Here is a 23,333-nt window from a genome sequence, read left to right on the forward strand (position 1 = left end):
ATGCCATGGGCTGCGTGGCAACAGTGCCGCGCTGGGCGAGGGGTGTCCGCCCAGTACGCCGCACTGTGGCCATGCTCCACCCTGGATTCGGGGGCGGCAGACTGCACTGTAGCCATGCCCTGTCTCGTCGTGTTTATGTGGGTGCTAACTTCGAGGGCACGAGGGGCCACCTGCTAGGAGCCGACCTCTCTGGAGGCCGCCTGCTAGGAGTCAGCCCACTCGGCGGTCGCCTTCTGAGTTTTGCTGCCACCTGGCAGCCAGCTCCAGGAAGGCGGCCTTCTGCCTTTGATTCTTGAGGGGCGCAGCCGGCCCCGATGTCTTGAAATATCATGGTAGGCTAATGAGGTTATCCGTGGGGATTTACTCCGACAGGTGGTCAGCCGAGGCAGATATACCGTTTTGTTTGTGTAGGAACGTGAGCAACTCTTATATGCATTCATTCTTGTTTCAGGAAGGACTTTCATCAGTCAGTGATGCAAAGTTCCCTGCTGAATGCCCTAGGGAGCTCTCAGATAATGGGATGAGCCGTTCACGAAGCTCCAGGAAGATCCAAGAACTGGATAGGTACATTGAATTACTACATCAGGAAGTGGCACTAACGAGGCAGGAACTTAGGGGTGCTCCCACAAGTCAGTAGGAAGTAGCAGAAGCAGTTGATGATATAAAGGTACACAAATATCATCTCTCTCTCTCTCTTATATATGGAGTTTTAAGTATGTGATCCCTAACATGGTCGTTTGTTATTGCAGAAATCCTTTTTCGGTTGAAGTCATTTTATCTACGAAAGCACCGGTTGCCCTAGCTACACTTTTGAGTACAAGTCATTTTATGTCTCTCACATGCTTGCTGTGCACCAAAAAATGAGTGTACTGAGTTAAGGGCCTGTTTGGTTTCAATAAGTCACCTGACTTATAAGTCAGGTGACTTAAAACCAGTGACTTATAAGTCACGCCTGTTTGGTTGTCATCTGACTTATAAGTCATCTGACCACACCTTCCCACCTTATTTTTTTATGTAAAGGTGGTGGGACCCACGCAAAAGGGGGTGACTTATAAGTTTTAAGTTGGGGTGGAGCAACTTATGACTTATAAGTTGCGGTGACTTATAAGTTGGATCTATTTGATAAAATAAGTCACTTTTTTCACTTTTCAACTTATAAATTGGTGACTTATTTGAAACCAAACAGACCCAGGTATGGCTGAAAACGCTCTCCTGTGTAGGTGTAGGTGTAGTAATAGTAGAAGAGAAGCAGTGATTGCAATCCGACGATTGTGTCATGACATGAGCCATGACGACAAGCATGGGAGATGCAATTGGCAGGTTTATTTATTAATATGTTGTGTTCTTGACCACACATGCAAGGCACATGGCGAACTCGTAGAGCCATACGTCTCCTGCAAGTATTTGCTCTGAACCTGGATGTAAGCATGGCTCCACCGCCGTGGGCTGCTCACCTGCGCGCAGGCCAGGAAGCTTCCGCCGTGACCTGCTTGCCCGCCTACATATACTCTGCCATGCTGCTGTTCAGCCAGCAGCTCACTCAGCACCACCCCCACGTCACGGCCTCACGCCACGGAGAACACAACGTCGATCCGGAGAGCGGAGCACGCAATGGAGCCTGTGGCCGTCGTGGCGGTGCCGTTCCCGGCGCAGGGGCACCTCAACCAGCTACTGCACCTGTCGCTGCAGCTCGCGTCGCGCCGGGTGGACGTGCACTACGCCGCGCCCGCGCAGCACATCTGGCAGGCGCGCGCGCGCGTGCACGGTTGGGGCGAGGAGGCGCTCCATTCCATCCAGTCACGACCTCGGCATCCCCAGCTACGTCTCCCCGCCCCCGGACCCCACCGCCGACTCGCCCTTCCCCTCCCACCTCATGCCCATGTTCAAGGCCTACATCGCCGGCGCGCGCGCCCCGCTCGCGGCTCTCCTCGACAAGCTTTCCGGCTCCTACCGCCGCATAGTCGTAGTGCACGACCCCATCAACGCCTTCGCCGCCGAGGAGGCCGCGCGGCTGCCCAACGGCGAGTCGCTCGGGCTGCACTGCTTGGCCGTGTCCATGCTCCTTGGAAGAATGGATGCCAATCACCGGCTACTGCGAGAGAACGGCCTCGTCTACAGCGCCATCGAGGAATGTGCGACCAAGGAGTTCGTGGAGTACGCCAACCGGGCCAGACCGACGAAAGACATCTCGCCCGGCGCGGGCATCCTGGCAAACACATGCCGCGCGCTCGAGGGTGAATTCATCGACGTTGTCGCCGGGCACCTGGCCGCCGACGGCAAGAAGAGCTCTTCACCATTGGACCGTTAAACCCACTGCTTGACGCCAGCGCACCGAAGGAGAGCAAGCAGCGGCACGAGTGCCTGAACTGGCTGGACGAGCAGCCTCCGGCGTCGGTGCTGTATGTGTCCTTCGGCACGACGTCGTCCCTGCGAGCCGAGCAAATCGAAGAGCTCGCAGCAGCACTGCGCGGCAGCAACCAACGCTTCATCTGGGTGCTGCGCGACGCGGACCGCGGCGACATATTCGCGGAGGCCGGCAAGAGCTGCCACGAGGAGCTGCTGTCAGAGTTCACCAAGCACACGGAAGGGAGGGGACTGGTGATCACCGGGTGGGCGCCGCAGCTGGAGATCCTAGCACACAGCGCCACGGCCGCGTTCATGAGCCACTGCGGCTGGAACTCGACCATGGAGAGCCTGAGCCACGGCAAGCCGATTCTGGCATGGCCCATGCACTGCGACCAGCCGTGGGACGCGGAGCTTATCTGCAACTACCTCAAGGCAGGCATCCTCGTGCGCCCATGGGAGAAGCACAGTGAGGTGGTCACGGCGAAGGCCATCCAGGAAGTCATCGAGGAGGCCATGCTCTCCGACAAAGGAATGGCCGTCCGGCAACGGGCAAGGGTGCTCGGAGATGCCGTCCCCGCCTCCGTGTCTGACGGCGGTTCGTCGCGCCAGGACCTAGATGATTTCACTGCTTACATCAGAAGGTGATCGACAAAATGCCATGTGCGACGATGGCTTTTCATGCCGACACAGTTCAGCCAGTGTGATTTTAAATTCAGTTTTGCTAAGGCGCGTCTAGACGCGCTTTAAGCATTGTACATCAAAGTGCCACATCATTGATTTTACGCGAAGATTCATGCAGGCATTTTCATTTGTCTTTTTTCTATTGAGTCACTTTTAGATGTGAGATATTTCTTGATTCTCAAGTTAGTTAATTTCCTACAATATGTTAGTTTGACTTAGCCCTCAAGTTGTACGCAGGCTATATAATGCCTGGCACTATCAATCAAGCAAGCAAGATGATTTTCTCTGACACGGCGTGCAACGCCTCTTCCTCTCCCCTGTGTAAGCCGCCGCCGCCATCTCCCTCGGTTGCTTGTCTAGTCTTACTCTCTATGAAAGGTGGTTGGTAATTAGGGTTTGATTCTGATGAGGGGGTGCTTGCTTTTTGCTTTTTAAATTACACATCTCGCAGTGAAAACGTGGATTATGCGTCCAGAATAGTAATGCATGTGTACAGAACCAACCTTTGGTTCAATGGTTATTAGGTTGTTGTTGGTCCAAATTCACATTGTAAAATTATCGAAGATTGAATTTGGGACGGAAGGGCCAGGGTGAGGGCAAATTCAACAGGGTGCGGCCCCGGCCGTCCGGCAACTTTGGCGTCGATATCTAGCATGGCGGCCGGAGGTAATAGCTCGGCACCTACCCGACGGCCGACATTGCCGCCCACGCCTAGGACATCGCGGTGTGGAGGCTTGGGTTGTCGCGCTCGAGGCTAAATTTTTCGGAGATCTAGTCTCGGGTGGTGGCAGAGCACATCAAGCCTCCACTGACCATTGAGACTAGCCCGATCAAACCGGCAACCCGCATTGTAATCGATGAGCAGGACAATATACGAGAGAGCAGCAAGGAGGCGATGGCAAGGTTTTCAAGGGAGCATCCGGAGTATGTGTAGAACGAGATGTTCTACTGGAAGAGGGATCTCGAAAAGTGCAAGAACGACGCCGAGGCACGGCCTTCATCTGGGGTCAAGAAGGAGGAGGATTTGGACGATGACTTATGACTCGGATAATCTGTAGTGTGTTTGTAGTTTGCATGCATGTCGGACTAGTTTAAGTTTATAGTTGAATTGTGATGCACGCATAAACATTGAATGTGGTTGAAGTAGTTCTGAAATAATAAATATGGTAATGTAAGTTAGGCAGTTTAAGTTTATAGTTGAATTGTGTTGCATGCATAAATGTTGAATGTGGTCGAAGTAGTTTTGAAATAATAAATATGATAATGCAAGTCGCCTGATTTTCGAATTTGGGCCAGTCAATTGTTACCAGCTGTCGAATGTGAAATGAACGCCCGAATCACCTTTTTCAACCTCGCGCACCCTCTTGTTCATCTTCTTCCTTCGAACCGCCGTGCCGCCGACGTCGCCTGCTTCCGCCACCCGCGGCCGGTGGCGCTCCCACGCAGCCTCGCTGCACCGCCCTCCCCCAACCGCGGCCCATTCCTGTGTTGGCGCCCCCAGCCATCCCCAACTTCCTTGTGAAAAGAAAAAAGAAGGGTGTGCCTAGGTCTCAGTCGACTGAGACTTAACCAAGTCTCAGTCAAGTGATATAGTATATGGGAAGAAAAAGGAAAAACTGAAGAGAAATTTTTGTACGAATCTCAATGCAAGATCAATGGAATATAACACCGACCGAGACATAACGAAGTCTAAGTCGAGTGAGACTTAGCAAAACTGAAAAAAGAAACAACAAATAAACTGTACACTGGCATTGCCAAGAAAAATCTACCAGTGATTTGGTTTCATTACTAGTCCGCTACCTACTGCACCCGCCATAGAGGCAAGCAAGCGCCATTCATCGCGTAAATCATACTCTCCTACTCTCTACTCCAGAAACGTCCAATTCTTTCCGTCTCCACTCACGGTCAACACAGAGAATGGAAGGGAAGGCAAAGAACCCAGCGGCGTCGGTGGCCGTCGTGGCGGTGCCGTTCCCGGCGCAGGGCCACCTCAACCAGCTCCTGCACCTGTCTCTGGAGCTAGCCTCGCGCGGTCTCGACGTGCACTACGCGGCGTCCCCGCCGCACGTCCGCCAGGCTCGCGCGCGCGTGCACGGCTGGGACGACGACGCGCTCCGCTCCATCCACTTCCACGACCTCGGCATCTCCACCTACGTCTCCCCGCCTCCAGACCCCGCCGCCGACCCGCCCTTCCCCTCCCACCTCATGCCCATGTTCGAGGCCTTCACCGCTGGCGCGCGCGCCCCGCTCGCGGCCGTCCTCCGCGAGCTCTCTGCTTCTCGCCGCCGCGTCGTCGTCGTGCACGACCTCATGAACGCCTTCGCGTCCGAGGAGGCGGCGAAGCTGCCCAACGGGGAGGCTTTCGGGTTTCACTGCACCGCCGTGTCGTCCATCGTCGGGCGGATGGACGCCGGGCACCGGCTCCTGCGCGACAACGGCCTCACGCACCTCCCCACCCGCGTGTCCGAGGAGTTCGCGGACTATGCCAGCAAACGCGCGATGGCGGGACAGTCCATTTCGAACGGCGCCGGCATCATCGTCAACACGTGCCGCGCGCTTGAGGGTGAGTTCGTCGACGTTGTTGCCGAGCAGATGGCGACCGACGGCAAGAAGCTCTTTGCCATCGGGCCGTTGAACCCGCTGCTCGAGGCGACAGCGTCGGACCAGGGGAAGACGCAGCGGCACCAGTGCCTGAACTGGCTTGACCAGCAGCCGCCGTCATCGGTGCTCTACGTGTCGTTCGGCTCGAGCTCCTCGCTCCGGGAGGAGCAAGTCGCGGAGCTTGCGGCGGCGCTGCACGGCAGCAAGCAGCGCTTCATCTAGGTGCTGCGGGACGCCGACCGCGGCGACATATTCACAGACGCTGACGACAGCCGGCACGCCGAGCTGCTGTCCCAGTTCACCAAGCAGACCGAAGGCATGGGGCTGGTGATCACAGGGTGGGCGCCGCAGCTGGAGATCCTGGCGCACGGCGCCACGGCGGCGTTCATGAGCCACTGCGGCTGGAACTCGACCATGGAGAGCATGAGCCACGGCAAGCCAATTCTTGCCTGGCCCATGCACTCCGACCAGCCGTGGGACGCGGAGCTGGTGTGCAGCTACCTCAAGGCCGGCCTCCTCGTGAGGCCGTGGGAGAAATACGGCGAGGTGATATCGGGGACAACCATACAGCAGGTCATTGAAACGATGATGGTCGCCGAGGAACGGCTCGCAGTGAGGCAGCGGGCAGAGGCGCTCGGGGAGGCCGTCCGTTCGTCGGCGGCTCAGGGCGCATCATCGCACAAGGAACTGGAGGACTTCATATCATACATGACAAGGTGATGTATGATGATGGAAATTTTACACTGAAGCATATGCCGTAGTTTCCGTTTAAATAAACTTTGAGCAGTTTGAGTTGAGCTTGGGTTGTATAACTTGAGAGGAAATTTCATTTCGTAATTCTTGTCGTGGTTTTAGTTTAGAACTATGGAACGGAGTGATAGTATTAGGAGTACTAAACAAGCATGAATGGCCCAGTATTTTCTTCGGTTGACACTGTCTCTTTGGGATCACGGATTAGAAGACCTGTCAGCCTTTCCTAATGTATTCTTCATGTAATCTTTGACTATCTTAAAGGGAGCGCCTAGAAATCATCTAGCTAAGACATAAATATGGTCTCATTCACATGATGTCATCCCCTGTTGTTGCAGCCCGATTGAGTCCCCCCTTTGACTTGTTTCGTCCACTGGGCCAGTTTTTAGTTTGGGCTGGATTTAGTTGTTGTTTTCCGGTTTGGCCCGTCAGTTTTTGGTTGTTGCTTACCAGTTTTGGATGTCTGTTGTACACGCACGCGCAGAGAAGCCCAAAAAAATTTGCATCGCATGATCGAGTTGCTTCTACCTTGGTTTTCTTTCTCTGTTAGTACGATTTGTGCTTGGCTGGGATTGTTTTTTCGCCAGCAGCAGCGTTGCCACAAGCAACGTCCGGCCTAAGTTTGTCCTTTGTATAATTTTTCTAATGTGCAGTTCTCTACCGGTTTTCTGTTTGGTTTTTATGCTTCTTATAGAAAATGTTGACGTTTTTTCTATTTTTCCTGTTTAAGTTTTTCTATTTTTCATGCTCCTTGTAGAAAAAAAATGAAATATATATATTTTTTACATTTGTTATGATATTTCACAAAAAGTGTTCTCACATATAAAAAAATCCTATCATGTATTAAAAATATAGAGATGCATTTGAAAATGTATAATATCATTAAACAACATTCATTATGTATTAAAAATGTTTTAAGATGTATTTGCCTCGCCGTCTCCAAATCGGATGCCCCGTGCGTCGAGCAGAGGTGCGGAGCGGGAGGCTCGTCCACGGCCATCTCGTTCGCCAAAGGCTTCGAGCTTGTCGTCCCCGTCTCCTCCTCCTCCTCTGCGCCACCGATTCAAACAGTGCAAATGGGAGACAAAAGAAATGCAAAAATAAATGTGTCCGTGTGGATATACATCGGAGAACCATTGTTGCTGTGGAGATCTCGCAGAAAACCCCCCTAAAAAAGTTTAAAAATGGCAGTTGACTATAGAACACCGTGTTTAGTCTAAAAACACATAGAGAAAGCATTTTGGGGGTCTGTCCTTGTAAAAAAAAATTGAGATTAAAAAAAGGGTCACTGAAAAACACTTGCGCCTACAACAAAAATCAACAAAAAAGGAGACGAAAAAAGGAAAAAAATATAGTTGTGTGTTCACTAAGGAGTAACAACTAGGGGCTCTCAAGTTAGTTGGCGCTTGGTTGCAAAATTTTAGCTTAAAAAAGATACAGAAAAAAGTGTTTGTGAAATATAAACCATCGAATCAAAAAAGGTTGGACTTGCAAAAAAAGAGGCATGAACACGAAGAATCATAGTTGCAAGTCAAAAAGAAAAATGGTGGACTCTGTAAGATCACAAAACACAAATAATGCAAATAATGACACTTTACTTGCAAGTGGCAACAAACAAACAAAATATGATCCCACAGTTTCTAATCGACCCTCGACCGGCAAGTGGCATGAAACAAGAAAACCCAGTTGCAAAGTTGACCGTTGACTTGAACTGGAATCAACAAAAAAATGTTGCAAGCCGAATGTCCACATGCAAGTGGGCATCAAAATAAAAAAACCAGTTGCAAGTCGAGTGTCCACTTGCAAGTGGCATGAAAAAACAAATGAACCAGTTGCAGGGGGGAATGTCGACTTTCAAGTGGCATCAAACCAGAAAGACCTAGTTGCAAGTCGATGGTATATTTAGAAGTGGCATGCGGGCCCCCACAGTAGCGAGTCAATGGTGGACTTGCAACTAGGGCAATTACAAAAGTACGGACAAAAAATAGACTAGTTACGAGTCAATGGTGGACATGCAATTAGGGCAATTACAAAAGTACAGACAAAAAACAAACAAGTTGTTAGTCGATGGTGGACTTGCAACTAGGGCAATTACAAAGTACAAAAAAATGAGTTTGCAAGTCGATGGTAGAGTTGCAAGTGGCATGCGGGCACCCACATTTGTGAGACAATGGTGGACTTGCAACTAGGGCAAAAACAAACTACAAAATAAGCCGAGTTGCAAGTTGCAAGAGGCATCGAGTAAACAACCCTAGTTGCGAGCCGATGGTCTACATGCAAGTGGCATGCAGACACCCACAGTTGCGAGTCGATGTTGGACTTGCAACTAGGGCAATTATAAAACTACAAAACAAAACAGACCAGTTGCGAGTCGAGTGTTTATTTGCAAGTGGGATGCAGGCCCCCCACAATTGTGAGTCGATGGTGGACTTGCAACTAGGGCAATTGCAAAAAGTACATACAAAAAATAGACCAGTTGCGAGTCAAGGGTCTATTTGCAAGTGGCATGCGGGCCCCCACAGTTGCGAGTCAATGGTTGACTTGCAACTAGGGCAATTGCAAAAACTACATACAAAAAGCTGAGTTGCAAGTTGATGGTCGAGTTGCAAGTGGCATCGAGTAAATAACCCTAGTTGAGAGTCGATGTTCTACTTGCAAGTGCCATGCGGGCCCCCACAGTTGCGAGTCGATGGTTGACTTGCAACTAGGGCAATTGCAAAAACTACATACAAAAAGCTGAGTTGCAAGTTGATGGTCGAGTTGCAAGTGGCATCGAGTAAATAACCCTAGTTGCGAGTCGATGTTCTACTTGCAAGTGGCATGCGGGCACCCACAGTTGCGAGTCAATGGTGGACTTGCAACTAGGGCAATTAAAAAACTAAAAAACTAAAAAAACCAGTTGCGAGTGGAGGGTCCATTTGCAAGTGGCATGCGGGCCCCCACAGTTGCGATTCGATGGTGGACTTGCAAGTAGGGCAATTGCAAACAACAACAAAAAATCCGAGTTGCAAGTTGATGGTCGGGTTGCAAGTGGCATCGAGTAAACAACCCTAGTTGTGAGTCGATGGTCTACTTGCAAGTGGCATGCGGGCACCCACAGTTGCGAGTCGATGGTGGACTTGCAACTACGGCAATTACAAAACTACAAAAAACAACAGACCAGTTGCGAGTCGAGGGTCTATTTGTAATTGGCATGCGGGCCCTCCACAGTTGCGAGTCAATGATGGACTTGCAATTAGGGCAATTGCAAAAACTACATACAGAGAACAAACCAGTTGCAAGTCCATGGTCTAGTTGCAAGTGGCATCGAGTAAAACAACCCTAGTTGCGAGTCGATGGTCTACTTGCAACTGGCATGCGGGCACCCACAGTTGCGGTTCGATGGTGGACTTACAAGGAGGACAATTACAAAAGTAAAAAAACAGACCAGTTTCGAGTCGATGGTCTATTTGCAAGTAGACCATTTGCTAGTAGACGGTCAAGCTGCAAGTGGCATCGAGTAAACACCCCAACAACCAACACAACAACAATAACAACAACAACCAAGAACAAGAACAAAAACAACAACATACAACAACACAAAAGAGCAGTTGCGAGTCGATGGTCTACTTGCAAGTGGCATGCGGGCCCTCGCAGTTGCGAGACGATTGTGGACATGCTACCGGGGCAATTACGAAGCAGCACACAAAAATTGGCTAGTTGCAAGTCCAGGGTTGAGTTGCAACTAACATCGAGTAACCACCCAAAGTTGCAAGTCGATGATCCGCTTGCAAGTGACATGCGGGCCCCACAGTTGCTTGTATTCCATCGACGTTGACAACCCTTCCCCCAACCCCTAGTTGCGGTTGCATCATATGTCCTGCAGTTGCACTAGGGTCTGCTGAGTTGCAAATTGCTCCGGGTTGGAGCGGTTGCAACTACAACAAAAAGACCTAGCAAAAAAATTGGAACCGATTTCATCGGTGCCGATAGCTATCCCCCGACCTCTAGTTGCGGTCACATTATATGTTCCGTAGTTGAGGTTGGAGCAGTCGCAACTACAACAAAAAGACCTAACAACAAGAAAAAAACAGACCAGTCACGAGTCGATGGTCTACATGCAAGTGGCATGCGGGGCACCCACAAAATTGTGACTCGATTGTGGACTTGCAACTAGGGCAATTAGAAAAGTAAAAAATAAGACCAGTTGCGAGTCGAGGGTCTATTTGCAAGTGGCATGCGGGCCCCCACAGTTGCGAGTCGATGGTTGACTTGCAACTAGGGAAATTGCAAACAACAACAAAAAAGCCAAGTTGCAAGTTGTTGGTCGAGTAGCAACTGGCATCGAGTAAACAACCCTAGTTGCGAGTCGATGGTCTACTTGCAAGTGGCATGCGGGCACCCACAATTGCGAGTCCATGTTGGACTTTGCAGCTAGGGCAATTACAAAACTAGAAAAAAAATAGACCAGTTGCGAGTCGATGGTGGACTTGCAACTAGGGCAATTACAAAACTACACAAAAGAATAGACCAGTTGCGAGTCGAGGGTCTATTTGCAAGTGGGATGCAGACCCCCTACAGTTGTGAGTCGATGGTTGACTTGGAACTAGGGCAATTGCAAAAACTACATGCAAAAAATAGACCAGTTACGAGCCGAGGATCAATTTGCAAGTGGTATGCGGTCCCCCACAGTTGCGAGTCCATGGTTGACTTGCAACTAGGGCAATTGCAAAAGAACAACAAAAGGCCGAGTTGCAAGTTGATGGTTGAGTTGCAAGTGGCATCGAGTAAACAACCCTAGTTGTGAGTCGATGTTCTACTTGCAAGTGGCATGCAGGCACCCACAGTTGCGAGTCGATGGTGGACTTGCAACTAGGGCAATTACAAAACTACAAAACAAAAATAGAAAGCAAAACAAAACATATGTGATATCAACAACCCCTTCTGGAGCCAAGTTCAATGGTTGAACAAATTTCTTCGGGATTTTCTATGTGATATCAACAAATACAAACAAAACGGAAAAAAGGTGAAAACTGTGTTAGGAAATAAGAGGAAAAAAGCAAAACATATTTGCAATAAAGATAAAATGACAGAACACATAAACCTCTCGTTGCTATGCATCTCCTTGATAGTTCTTGCATGTGCGTAGAATTTTTTTTGTTTTCCATGCAACGTTTCCCAACACATGCAACTGGCCCTGACAACTTTCCTTCCAACCCAGACCCCCGGTTGTGCTTGAGTGTGCTGAGTTGCGATTGCGCTGGGGTTTGGGCGGTTGCAACTACAACAACAAAAAAACCTAACAAACAGAAAATGGAAACCGATTTCATCGATGCCGACAGCCCTCCGCCCGACCCCCGGTTGCGGTCATGTTATATGTCTTGCAATTGCGCTTGGGTGTGCCGAGTTGCGATTGCGCTCGGGTTGGGGCGGTTGCAAGTACAAAAAAATGGAACCGATTTCATCGGCGCCGACAGCCCTCCGCCCCGACCCTCGGTTGTGCTTGGGTGTGCTGAGTTGTGATTGCACTCGGGTTGGGGCGGTTGCAACTACAACAACAGAAAACCCCTAACAAAAAGAAATGGAAACCGATTTCATCGACGCCGACAACCCTCCACCCATTTGGGCTTGGGTGTGCTGACTTGCGATTGCGCTTGGGTTGGGGCGGTTGAGACTACAACAAAAAACCCTAACAAAAAAATGGAAACCAATTTTCATCGACGCCGACAAACCCTCCCCCCGACGCCCGGCGCCCGGTTACGCTTGGGTGTGCTAAGTTGCAGTTACGCTCAGGGGGAGGGTTGAACTAACGAAAAACTAAGAAAAAAAATGCCGTCGCCGGCCACCTTAAAGTTCAACCCAGACACCTGCTTAAACTTATTCCTTGCAGTGCATGGAATGTTCTGTTGACAAAACAAAAGAAAAAGAAAAAGGAAAAACATGAAATATATCAAAAAAAAAGGAAAACATGCTTTCATGTTAATAAAATGATGGCAAGAAAAAAACAATTAAGAAAAGAAGAAGAAAGATTACCGCTGAAGCTTCAGAGTCATCACGGATAACAATGTGAAAACTCTGCTCGTTATCGCTTCCACAATGCGAATGGCAGATTGGGCACACCATCCTACATATACGGGGAAAACACAAAAACATGACCTTGGGATGAATTAGAACAAGGAAAAGGTATTACACAAAAATGTGTTGTAGAAGAAAACAAAAAAATCAATAAAAAATTTAAGGTCTGCATTCCCATAACAAAAAAAACAAAGAAAGGGCATGACACTACAGTACTGGAGGCCGCTGATATAAATATTGGAGCAATGTGCAGCAGCCAGGATTCTCTTGCTTGCCCCAAAAAAGAAAAAATTGAAGCCACTCCGTCAGCAACAGATTTGCTCATAAAAAACTAGCAGATCCTATTCTAGGCAGACCTGGGCTTTTGCGTCAAAAACAGTCCGGGCCGGACTGCAAAGACAAAAAAGGGGCCGGGTCGCGAGCCGAACACCAGATGGGCGCGCACATGTCGCTACGAAGTTCTCCACGTTGACAAACACGAATCGCGGCGCAGCTGGATCCGACGGTTGGAAAAGTGAATGAGACCAATCTATTTCTCATTCGAATGAGTTTTAGCAAAAACGTATCTTAAAAGATATTTTGTTTGACCAAAGTGTTCAGATTGCAAGGATTGGCACATGGTTGCGCCAAAAACAAACATAAATTCGGTTTGAAAAAGCGTTGCATTTCACACTACGTACCATCTTAGATTCTCCGGTCCTTAGACATGTCGTGCGTTTCAGTAGTTCAGTCTCAACGCCACTGACGCAGGGGACCCAACTGGCAGCAAGATGAAACCGGGGAGCAACTAGTTAACGAGCGCTCCGGGAGCGCTCCGCGCGTGACAAGTGTCGCGCGCGGAGCGCTCCCGCAAGGGAAAACCAGTTGCGTGGTTGGTCCCCGGTTTTTTCCTTTCCGGTTTGTGGTTTGGTGCGTTTTGCAGTTTGACCCTCGAAGTACCAGAATTTTTCGTTTTCCCTTTCCGCGCGAAAACACAAAAAAAATACCAGCTCGCGCGGTTGGTTCCCTGTTTCCCTTTTTGTTCCCATTATATTTCCGGGTAATGGAGATTTATGGGGTAGTTACGGGCGGGGACTACCAACACTATCAAATGTCACCTTTCAAGTAAAGAAAAAAAATCAACTTTTTAATGTAAAACAACAGTCTCCAGAGTCATTCAATCGTGTGACTTTTTTTATAGGCACAAGTGAACACTAGGAGAGGCACGGGTGTATACTAACTTTACTAAATTGAAGAAAAGCGCCTCCGGCTCGCCTTCGGCTCGTTCAATTTTCATAAACGTCTTGAAGGGGGGGCATAGGTCGAAGTGTGTGTTGGTCGTGCGGCGTGCTGGTTCGTGCGGTGCGTTGTACGTCGTGGTGTGAGACGGCGCCTCCGGCGCGAGGGAACCTCCGGCTCGCCTTCGGCTCGTTCAATTTTCATAAACATCTTGAAGGGGGGGGCATAGGTCGAAGTGTGTGTTGGTTGTGCGGCGTGCTGATTCGTGTGGCGCGTTGTATGTCGTGGTGTGGCACGGCGCCTCCGGCGCGAGGGAACCTCCGGCTCGCCTTCGACTCGTTCAATTTTCATAAACATCTTGAAGGGGGGGCATAAGTCGAAGTGTGTGTTGGTCGTGCGGTGTGCTGGTTCGTGCGGCGCGTTGTACGTCGTGGTGTGGCACGACGCCTCCGGTGCGAGGGAACCTGCTTGTTTAATTTTTATATAGCAGGTTGTGCAAAAGGCAAAAGCTGCTTTGTTTCGAAAGGCACGGGTTTGAAGCATGTGCAGTCACGTCTGCTTATGAGCTAGGTTTGTGCGTGCATTCACATGTGTGTATACTATGAAGGCATTGGTATGTTGCCTCCGGAGGCATGGGTTTGAAGCATGTGAAGTCACGTGAAATCATTGGTATGTTGCCTCCAGAGGCACGGGTTTGAAGCATGTGAAGTCACGTGTGCGTAGGAGCTAGCCACGGTTGAGGCGTTCTTGGTATTTGTGTGTGGATATTGCCCGAAGGCATGGTGACCCAGGGTTTGGTGGCACAAGGCCATGTCGCCTCTGGAGGCACGGGAGGGTGGTCTCCAGAGACACGCGTAAGGGTATGTGTGTGTGTGTGGATATTGCCCGGATGCATGGTGACCCAGGGTTTGGTGGCACAAGGCCATGTCGCCTCTGGAGGCACGGGAGGGTGGTCTCCAGAGTCACGCGTAAGGGTATGTGTGTGTGTGTGTGGATATTGCCTGGAGGCACGGTGACCCAGGGTTTGGTGGCACAAGGCCATGTCGCCTCTGGAGGCACGGGAGGGTGGTCTCCAGAGTCACGGGTAAGGGTATGTGTGTGTGTGGATATTGCCCGGAGGCATGGTGACCCAGGGTTTGGTGGCACAAGGCCATGTCGCCTCTGGAGGCATGGGAGGGTGGTCTCCAGAGTCACGCTTAAGGGTATGTGTGTGTGGATATTGCCCGGAGGCATGGTGACCCAGGGTTTGGTGGCACAAGGCCATGTCGCCTCTGGAGGCACGCGATGGTGGTCTCCAGAGTCACGCGTAAGGGTTCATTTTGGGAGTCACTGCTGTCGTACAAATAAGAAGAGGCATTGTTGTTTATAGTTTACTAGCACTCTCTGATGATGTAAGAGGCACTGTTGTCGAAATAGTTATCTTTTCAACATGAACACGCAATTTCGAACTACATTACATAGAAATGTGAGTTATTGATAAACTTTTTTGTCACGTCTAGATAGAATTAGCCTCGCGGGCTAAATCAAAAGTTTTAGTCTTCATTTTTGCTCAAGATCTTGCTAATCTCATCACCCATTTCACTAGCTTTGACTTGATTCATCTCGCTAGTTAAGAGAATGTACATTGCCTCTCCCCTCCAGTCTTCGACCTCATCCTGTGAAATTTTGCCGAGAAGGGAAGTATATTATTAGAGTTTGTGCATATAAGTTGTTTATAAGTAAATCTATATAAACTTACTGTCAAATATTCCAGGTCTTCGACAAACTTTTCACCATTGTAGAGGAATGCAAGCTTTAAAACAACAAATGTTGATTCTCCCTTTTCTACCACTGGAACATCTTGCACGGTATGAATCTGCCATCTTGTACCCTTGGCATTCATTGTTTGTCCTAGTATGGTGTTGAAGACTTCTTTAAACCTAGGTACCTGGGAATATTGCATTTTGTAATTAATTGTTTTAAAATTGCAACTTGTAAAACTGAAAAAATTGTTATGTATAAATTCTTACGATTGCCGACTTATGAACATGATATTCCTGAAACTGTCTTTCTCTTTCTTTTTGAGCGTCTTCATGTTCCTGAAGAACTTGACATGCTTCATGTGGATCCAATTTATCCACGTCTATCTTTTCTTTCTCAAATTCCTCTGGAGTCGTTTCTCGAGGATCAATAATGTGAACTTTGTGTTTGTATTTGTCCAGCACATATAGTATGTAGCGGTCATGCTTCTCCATTGGAACGAATATCTGCGTACAAAATACTTGTTGCTTAGATGACAGTTTAATATAAAGTAATTTAATAGAACGCATATTTTGAGATTTTGTCATGGAGGAAAGGGTTGTTACCATGTTTGTTGTTGAGAGCTTTTTCCATTGATTTTCCTTGAGATACATGGGAACCAGCTGATTCTTTGTTTTTTGCAATTCATTTTTAAATTTTTTTAATAGTAGTTTTGTGTTCCTTTAAATCCAATATATGCTGCAAACAATAATTATGATGAAAAAAACTGTTAGAAAAAAGAGCTGTGTAACAACATAAAAAGAGTAGGTGTTGCAATATAGACAAGATTTTGGTTTTAAAATGTTTACCTCTGCAAAGTTTGGGCCTAATATTACTCTGTCACTCTGTTTTGAATCTTGTCTGCTTTCCCAGATTTCTGCTCGGTTATCGAGGACCCTCTTTTCCATATGATGTGGTATGTTCGTCTGTGCTGGTCTTGGACCAAATACTGCCTTCAGTTGGGCTCCAGTAAGTTGCGTGCTTTCACTGTCCCTGCGGATGCGCCTAAATATAGTTTTGCTGCGACAGGGAGATTAAATAATTTTGGAGGTCACGGTCAGTGAGAAACAGATTTTTACATTATTTTTGGCCTCTGTCCAACTATTTTTGAGGTGCAATAGAAAACAACTCACTTTTTGTATTCTTCCTGCCAGCTGTCGCTCATGACTAGATGGAAGAGGTCGGACGCCTCCGTTGTGTGTTGGAAGCAATGAGAATGTTTTGGGTATGGACTGGTGCTTCGTCTTCTTTCCCTTTTAGTTTCATCTGTTTCTGTCAGCGGAAGCAGATATGTAATATGTAAGCTCTTGTGATACGAAAGACATTGGTGAACCGTGGGATGGGTAGGTTATTACAAAAAAAAGATAAGTAGAAATGATTTTCTTATCTTTGTTGGTGGAAAAGAACTTTGAAGTTTCTGGTTTGAATTCTTTGATTCTTCCAGGTAGTTCTCGCACTTTACTTTGTTTGTTTCACCAAATATGGCTGTAAAAAGGAACTCTGGTTTCCACTCGGCATCTACGTTGCTTTGCTGCATAGAGGTCATTGGATATTCTTTTATTTTTCTTTCATGAGATGATTGAAGTATTCAAGTAGTGTTGCTTGTAAAAATTAAAATTGTTGCTCTCATACTATTCACTTACATCGAAATCCTCATCATATTTTATGAGATCAATGCCATTCCAGTATTTTGCAAATTGAACCATGAAGTGTCCGCATTGGGTACCCTGCTGTTTTGGCACGCAAACTCTGTTAGGTGTTTCTGCTATCCTCGACCAGTTCGGTTCGCTGTTGGCTCGTAGCTCCGCTTCGCCGTAATGCTTCTTCATGAGTGTGTACATCCTTTTAATCTGTGATTACGGTTTGGTGCTATTGTTGGGTTTTGGCATTAAACAAGGGAATGCAGGAATTGGAAAACCAATTAGAAAACATGGTTGAATTGACGTACCAGTTCCTGGTGATCCTTATGGTGTGTTTTCCATGTATTCTTTCCGTCTCCGTCTCTGTAATTCAGTGAGGGAAGTATGTCGATGGAGCTCGTGTACTTGTTGAGCACGTACAGTGTGTAGTGTTTAGCTATGTTGTGAGGTATCATAATCTGCGGTGTTTGAAGACAGAGTGAGTTAAAGTTCATTCTTGTCAGGAGAATTAAATGACATGTAAATGTGCAATCTGTAGGAAAAATGAATTATGTTTTGTATATTTCTATTCTTACCAGCTTTTTCTTTAAAAGTTCCTTCCCTGTTACAAGGGGTGCAAACTGTTCCAATGCTTCGTCCTCATTGAATTCTGCTAGTCCTCCTTTTTCTCCAATTTTAACACCGAGCACGATCTGCGGCCAAAAAACTTTCTACTTTTTAGTACAATCTTTGTAATCACTGAATTGATGCAATTGTTTTTTGTCAAATTGGACTTCATACGTTTGCAAATTCTGCGGGAAGTATGGCTTTATCGGTTGTGTTGTATTGTTGCTGTACTGTCCATTCTTCGAACAATGCGTTTGCGATGGATCCCTCCATCTGTCCATGATCTCCTTTCCATAGTTGTTCCATCATTTTTTTTCCTGTAATCGATCGGGTCGCTTCGAGCTAATATATACGTTTAGACTGCAAGCAGAAAAAGTTTATACATTAGTTAGGTTGGTTTTAAAAGGGGCAACATTTCTTTGTTTTTTTGTTGTGGCAAGAGAAAGTACTTACTCTCCGCATTCGTCCTGTCCTTCTTTGTTGAATAGGTATTCATGAAGTGCTCTGGCTTAGTTCATAAATTTGAAATCTCCTGGGACAAAAGTAGGAATTTTTCCATGCAGCTTTCTTGAAGGCTTTACCGGTCTCTTCTTGACTGAGATTTTCTTGTGTGAGCTGTTCTCAGATGATTGAGGCATTGAATGTTCTCCTGATTCTTGCTGCAAGATTGTCAGATATGGCGTGGGATCTTTGTTGAATTCATAGCTTTCATGGTCAGTCAGCCATGTTTTGATTACATCGAATCCAACGCCCATCTTTACATGCTCGTTGTATTCCTCTAGTTGGAGCGGGTTAAGGCTTGAAAGAAATTCATCAACTTCGTCGTGCTTTTCCATTGTTTTGGGTTTTAGGAACTCTAGAGAGATGGTGCTGGAGGTGCCTTGCTGATTGCTTGTCGAGCCTGTTTCTTCTTGAAGAAGAACAGGTTGTTTCTTCTGCTCAGAAATCTGTTCTTGTGTATTTGGTACGTCGTTGCTTGTGCCATCCTCTTTTAAATCAGTGCCTGTTTGTTCAAGTTGCTCTGTGCTCGGGGTATTGCTGTTGATATTTTGCTCGTCCGTTTGCTCTTCAGCATGGTGTGGTATCTTGTCGTCTGGTGGTGGTTGATCTGGTTCTACTGGTGGATCCTTTTCTTCGTGGTCTGTGCAAGATTCTTGGGCGACGGCGTGTCTGCTGACATCCATAACCTCTTTGTGTTTACTGGATATATCAATAACTTTATGCTCTTTTGTGGTTGTCGCATGCATAATATGTTCTTTTGGCTCGGGATTTGGCGGAAACTCTTCTAGTACGCAACATTCTGTCTGTTGCATTTCTTTGTCTCCCATATCGACTTCATACTTCAGCATATCTGTTAGAATAAAAAAATAAAAAAAAAGAATATTACTTCTTCTAGTGTGACAAAATTGTAAGGATTAGTCTCTGAAAAGACTAACCTGTTGTACACTTGATTAATGACAGTTTGGTATTCCCTCTGTGTTGACTGATTAGTTGATATATAATTTTTTTCCTCAACTCTGGTACTTGTTCTGGCTCTAAGGTTGCTGATGTTCCATCATTGGAGTAGTGCTTCAGGTTCATGTACATATAGAATGCGCAGTCCATTCTGCATTCAACAAACGGAAAGAAGAGAAGTGTTGGAGCAATGGTAGTGGTAATTGTTGCATTGAAGAGACGAAAGAACATGATTATTTCAGTAATTGTAGTAGTGAATCTTGCATTGAAAAAAAGAAAGAAGTGAAATGTTGGAAGTGCTTACGTGTCTTCTCCTTGAAGTGGCACTTGCAGTTTGACCCTTTTGAAATGGTTGATGCTTTTTTGTGAAAGTTGTAGCTCTGTGCTTCGATATTTTCATTAATTTGCTGGTTATATTGTTAAAGAATTCTATTGTGCCTGGATATGCAGTTGAAGAGTCAAGGAGTTCAAAGCGCTGTTTTTGCATGTTAACTGTAATGGTGAAGTAATGACTTGTATTTTCGTCTTGCTCAAACCCGCGCAACGAACATGGTAGAAGGAACTGCAAAAGAAAAAATAAAAATAAAATATTTGGAAATCTTCTTATATTTAGAAACATAAAATAAAATGAGAACTTTTGCATAATATACACGCAAGCTGATCTGCTTACTATGTTATAATCTTGCAGTTTTTCTTCTTCTTGCATGTTGAAAAATGATCTAGGCCTGGCAGGTAGTAATTTTTTTGTAATGTGTTCTTGATCATTATTTCTGTAGCACATTGGATCTTCGTCGTCGACTTCCTTTATCGAGTGCTGCTTGTTTTGTCACAGATACACAAAGGGAATTTGTAAGTTCAGTTATAGGAGATGTTTATCTATTTATAAATTCATGTATATTGTTTTAAACTTGATTCTTTTGTCGTGATCTTTACTTACAGTGTTGCTTAACGACAGAATCTTCCTCCCTGTGCCATTTAGTTGTTTTCTCAAGATTGTTAGCATGGGCTCGATTGCTTCGGTGTGTACTGATTTACCGACCTTGAAGCTTTCGGCGACATGGCCTAGATTGACATCAAACTTGTTCGTTGTAATGAAAAGCTCATCCATGCAAAGTATATTTAGAAAAATGTTTTAGTTTACACATGATACAGTCAAAATGATCATGTGTAATAATGTGTTTTGTGTTAGTTGCATGAACTTACATTTCTCTTTGTGTCCATGGCTTGCATACAGCGTTGTACAGGTCTTTGATGGCTTTGTTGACGGAATCACTATCTTTGTCCCCTTTCTCCATTGTGCCTGCGCTTATTTTGAATTTAATGTAAATAATTCCAAGTCACAAGATCACAAGATAGCAATTAAGTTTCTATTGTCTTGCCTGCTTCGATGCTAGAAGATATGTCCTGTCCAGTGTTGTTCCTTTCTTGTTCTCCTTCTGCTTCTTGCGGCATGTTATGTTCTTCTTTTTTGCATTGTACCCTTTTGTTCAGTTTTTGCCGCATCCTCATTTGAGTCGTTTGTGTCTTTCTTAGCATCATGTTTTTCCTTGTCAACCGTCGTGTCTTGCTGGTGGTCTTTTCCGTCTTGTTTTTCAGTCTCGACCTGGTTGGCACTGACCTCTCTGCCAGGGGAATTGGCATCGTACGACGGTGTAGGGTTTTCTTCGATGGTTTCTGCTTCTTTCTCTGGAACAATGTGTGTGTCTGCTTCATTGCTTGTATCTCCGTGGTCGCCTTCTTCGTGTTTCTGCGTTATCATTGAAAAAGCATTGAAATAATTTAACTTGCTACTTTATTTTAATTATAGCAGCTGTTATGGGAAAATAGCGAAGCGTTTGGTGTGTTGTTTGAGCTATTTTGATTGTGATTAAGTCGTGTAATTTTGTGGAAATATTTTGTGCAACTTCACCTGTTGAGCTGTCGTTGGTGATGCTGGCTGTTCCACCCGTTCTTTGTCGAGTGTAGTTTCTTGGGTATACTCCTGTTCTTTGTTTTGGTGTTCATCGTCACTGTCATGGTTTTTGTCTTGCAGCTGTTCAATCATAAAGGTGGCTAAGTTTGAGTGCATTTTAATTCTCATGGAACGATTTTATATTTTCGTAGAATCAGCTTATGTAGCTTTACCTACTCAATCATTGCTGCTGAATGCTGTGCTTGTTCTTCGTAGAGTGGAGGTTTTTGGGTATCTTCTTCTTCTTTCTTTTGTAGTTCATCGCCGCTGCCGTCATTTTTATCTTGTAGCTTTTGAAACACATAGGTGGCTAAGTGGCAGTGCATTTGAGGTTCCACATAGCTATTTTATACTTTGATAGGATCAACGTATGTAACTTTACCTTTTCAGTCGTTGTTGCTGCTGCCCTCTCTGCTGCGTGTTTTTCGGTGAGTGAATATTTTGGGGCTTGGTCTTCTGTTACGTTGATGACTGCCTTTTGAAGAACATGTTGCCCTTCTTCAGTGTCCTCCTTTTGCTCATTGGTCTCCTCTCTCTGCGATGCAGGAAAGTAGTGAAATGTCAAATGCGTGTTTTTGAACTATAAGTTCATGAAGAGGTTTTATGTGTTTTCACCTCTGTATTTGTTGTTGTTACTGCTGATTTTTCGTTCAGTGGTGGTTTTGGGTCCTTCTCTTGCTCTTTATTTTGCTGTTCATCGTCACTGACCTTGTTTTTTTCTTGCAGCTGTTCAAACATAGAGGCGGCAAAGTGAGAGTCCATTGGATTGAATACAAATGTGGTAGGTTTGAGTTTATTTGATTGTGCACGCAGCAATTTTATAATTTCATAGTTGCTGGTTTCGTAAGTTTACCTTTTCAGTCGTTGACGCTGCCCCTGTCTCTGGTACCTGTTGTTTGGGGAGTGAATTTTTTGTGGCTTGGTCTTCAGTGGCATTATTGTCTATCGTTTGAAGAACATGTTCGGGTTGTTCATTGGGCTCCTCTGGTTGTGTTTGATGGTCTTGATTGTTGATGGTTTCTTGAGCTTCTTGTGCCTGCACCAACACAAAAAATATTTAAGTAATGGGTACATTTCTGACTGTTCAGTTACAATTTTTTTATAAGACCTCTATCTCTGGAGTTGCAGGACTGTCTACTGCTTGTACTACGGCTTCTCCTTGTCTCGTGTTGTCCTCTAGTTTTTCTTGTTGAATGTCTATGCCAGTGCTTTTGCATGCTTCCTCTTCCTGTTTAATAAAGATTGAAATTATAGATTGAACTTCATTTGTGTCTGAGCTTTGTAACCTCACCTCTTCAGATGTTGTTGTTTGAAGTTCTTGATCTTCGAGATTAGCGTACTCGTTCGTTTCCTGCATTTGTTGAAAGAAAAGGGTGAGACATACCTTATAATCTTTGTATTGTCGTGGCGGGGTGTATTAGGTAGTTCAGACATCATAAAAATATTTTGAAAAGTGGTTGTTGTTGTTGAATTTTTACCTCCGTGTTGATGACTGGGTTATTTGTGCCTGCATCTACTGTTTCTTTGTCAGGTATAACAGTCTCTTGTTTCTCATCAGCTGGGATGTCTTGCGCTTTCTTCTTTGTACTCGTGATGGTGATCTGCAATGTTGTGGCGCTGGAAATCTCTTGTACACAAAGTTCCTTTTCTGTGACGCCTTCGTCTGTTTCAGGTTCACTATGGGGTTCAATTTCAACACGGGTTGTCTCTTGGTCTTGCAGTGCTTGTGATACCTGGAGATCAAACAATATCAGTTTGCGGTTCACTTTCTTTCCTGCCATTTATGAGCTTTCGGTGTGGGTAATAGTGGGTATGGAAGTTTACCTCCTCCTCGTTGTTTTCTTCTTCTTTGTCGTTTGTTATGCTAACGGTTGATTGTGGGTTAGCGTCTTGCATTTGGTTGGCGGGGCTGCTGACTTGATTGTTCTTCAGCCGAGTCTATATTTTGTTGGAGGTTTGCCAGTTAACTTATAACTCTATCTAGTTTTGAAAGGAAAAATGGATGTTCATACTGACCTCTTCACAGGTTCTGACGTTGATCATATCTTGTGCTTGTGTTGGGGTAGTTGTTGTTGTAGGATTGTCTGTTGTGAGGTTGCTTTGTTTGTTCCGTTCATTTGTGTTTTTGGGGTTGTTGACACCATGCTGCTGTTGGAGTTCATCTTGGCCTGGCGTGCTATTGGTACGTTCCTGAAAGCATTGAGGCAGTTCTTTTCAGTTGAGGTATGAAAACAGGGGTTTGCTTTAGGGTG

At 46.2% G+C, this 23,333-nt stretch overlaps 2 protein-coding genes and 1 pseudogene across 2 annotated transcripts; all 3 read left to right on the plus strand.

Annotated features, from left to right (window-relative positions):
* The first annotated feature begins 1,384 nt into the window (after nucleotides 1-1,384).
* LOC109763543 (putative cis-zeatin O-glucosyltransferase) lies at nucleotides 1,385-3,154 on the plus strand (annotated as a pseudogene).
* A 1,727-nt stretch (nucleotides 3,155-4,881) lies between these two features.
* On the plus strand, nucleotides 4,882-6,460 carry LOC109763566 (putative cis-zeatin O-glucosyltransferase). Its single transcript, XM_045233794.2, has one exon. The coding sequence runs from the start codon at nucleotides 4,945-4,947 to the stop codon at nucleotides 5,848-5,850; it is 906 nt and encodes a 301-aa protein (XP_045089729.1). The 5' UTR covers nucleotides 4,882-4,944; the 3' UTR covers nucleotides 5,851-6,460.
* On the plus strand, nucleotides 5,947-6,348 carry LOC123497238 (putative cis-zeatin O-glucosyltransferase). Its single transcript, XM_045233580.1, has one exon. The coding sequence runs from the start codon at nucleotides 5,947-5,949 to the stop codon at nucleotides 6,346-6,348; it is 402 nt and encodes a 133-aa protein (XP_045089515.1).
* Nucleotides 6,461-23,333: the final 16,873 nt, after the last annotated feature.

This window comes from Aegilops tauschii, chromosome 2, assembly GCF_002575655.3.
Source record: "Aegilops tauschii subsp. strangulata cultivar AL8/78 chromosome 2, Aet v6.0, whole genome shotgun sequence".
Classification (NCBI taxonomy): domain Eukaryota; kingdom Viridiplantae; phylum Streptophyta; class Magnoliopsida; order Poales; family Poaceae; genus Aegilops; species Aegilops tauschii.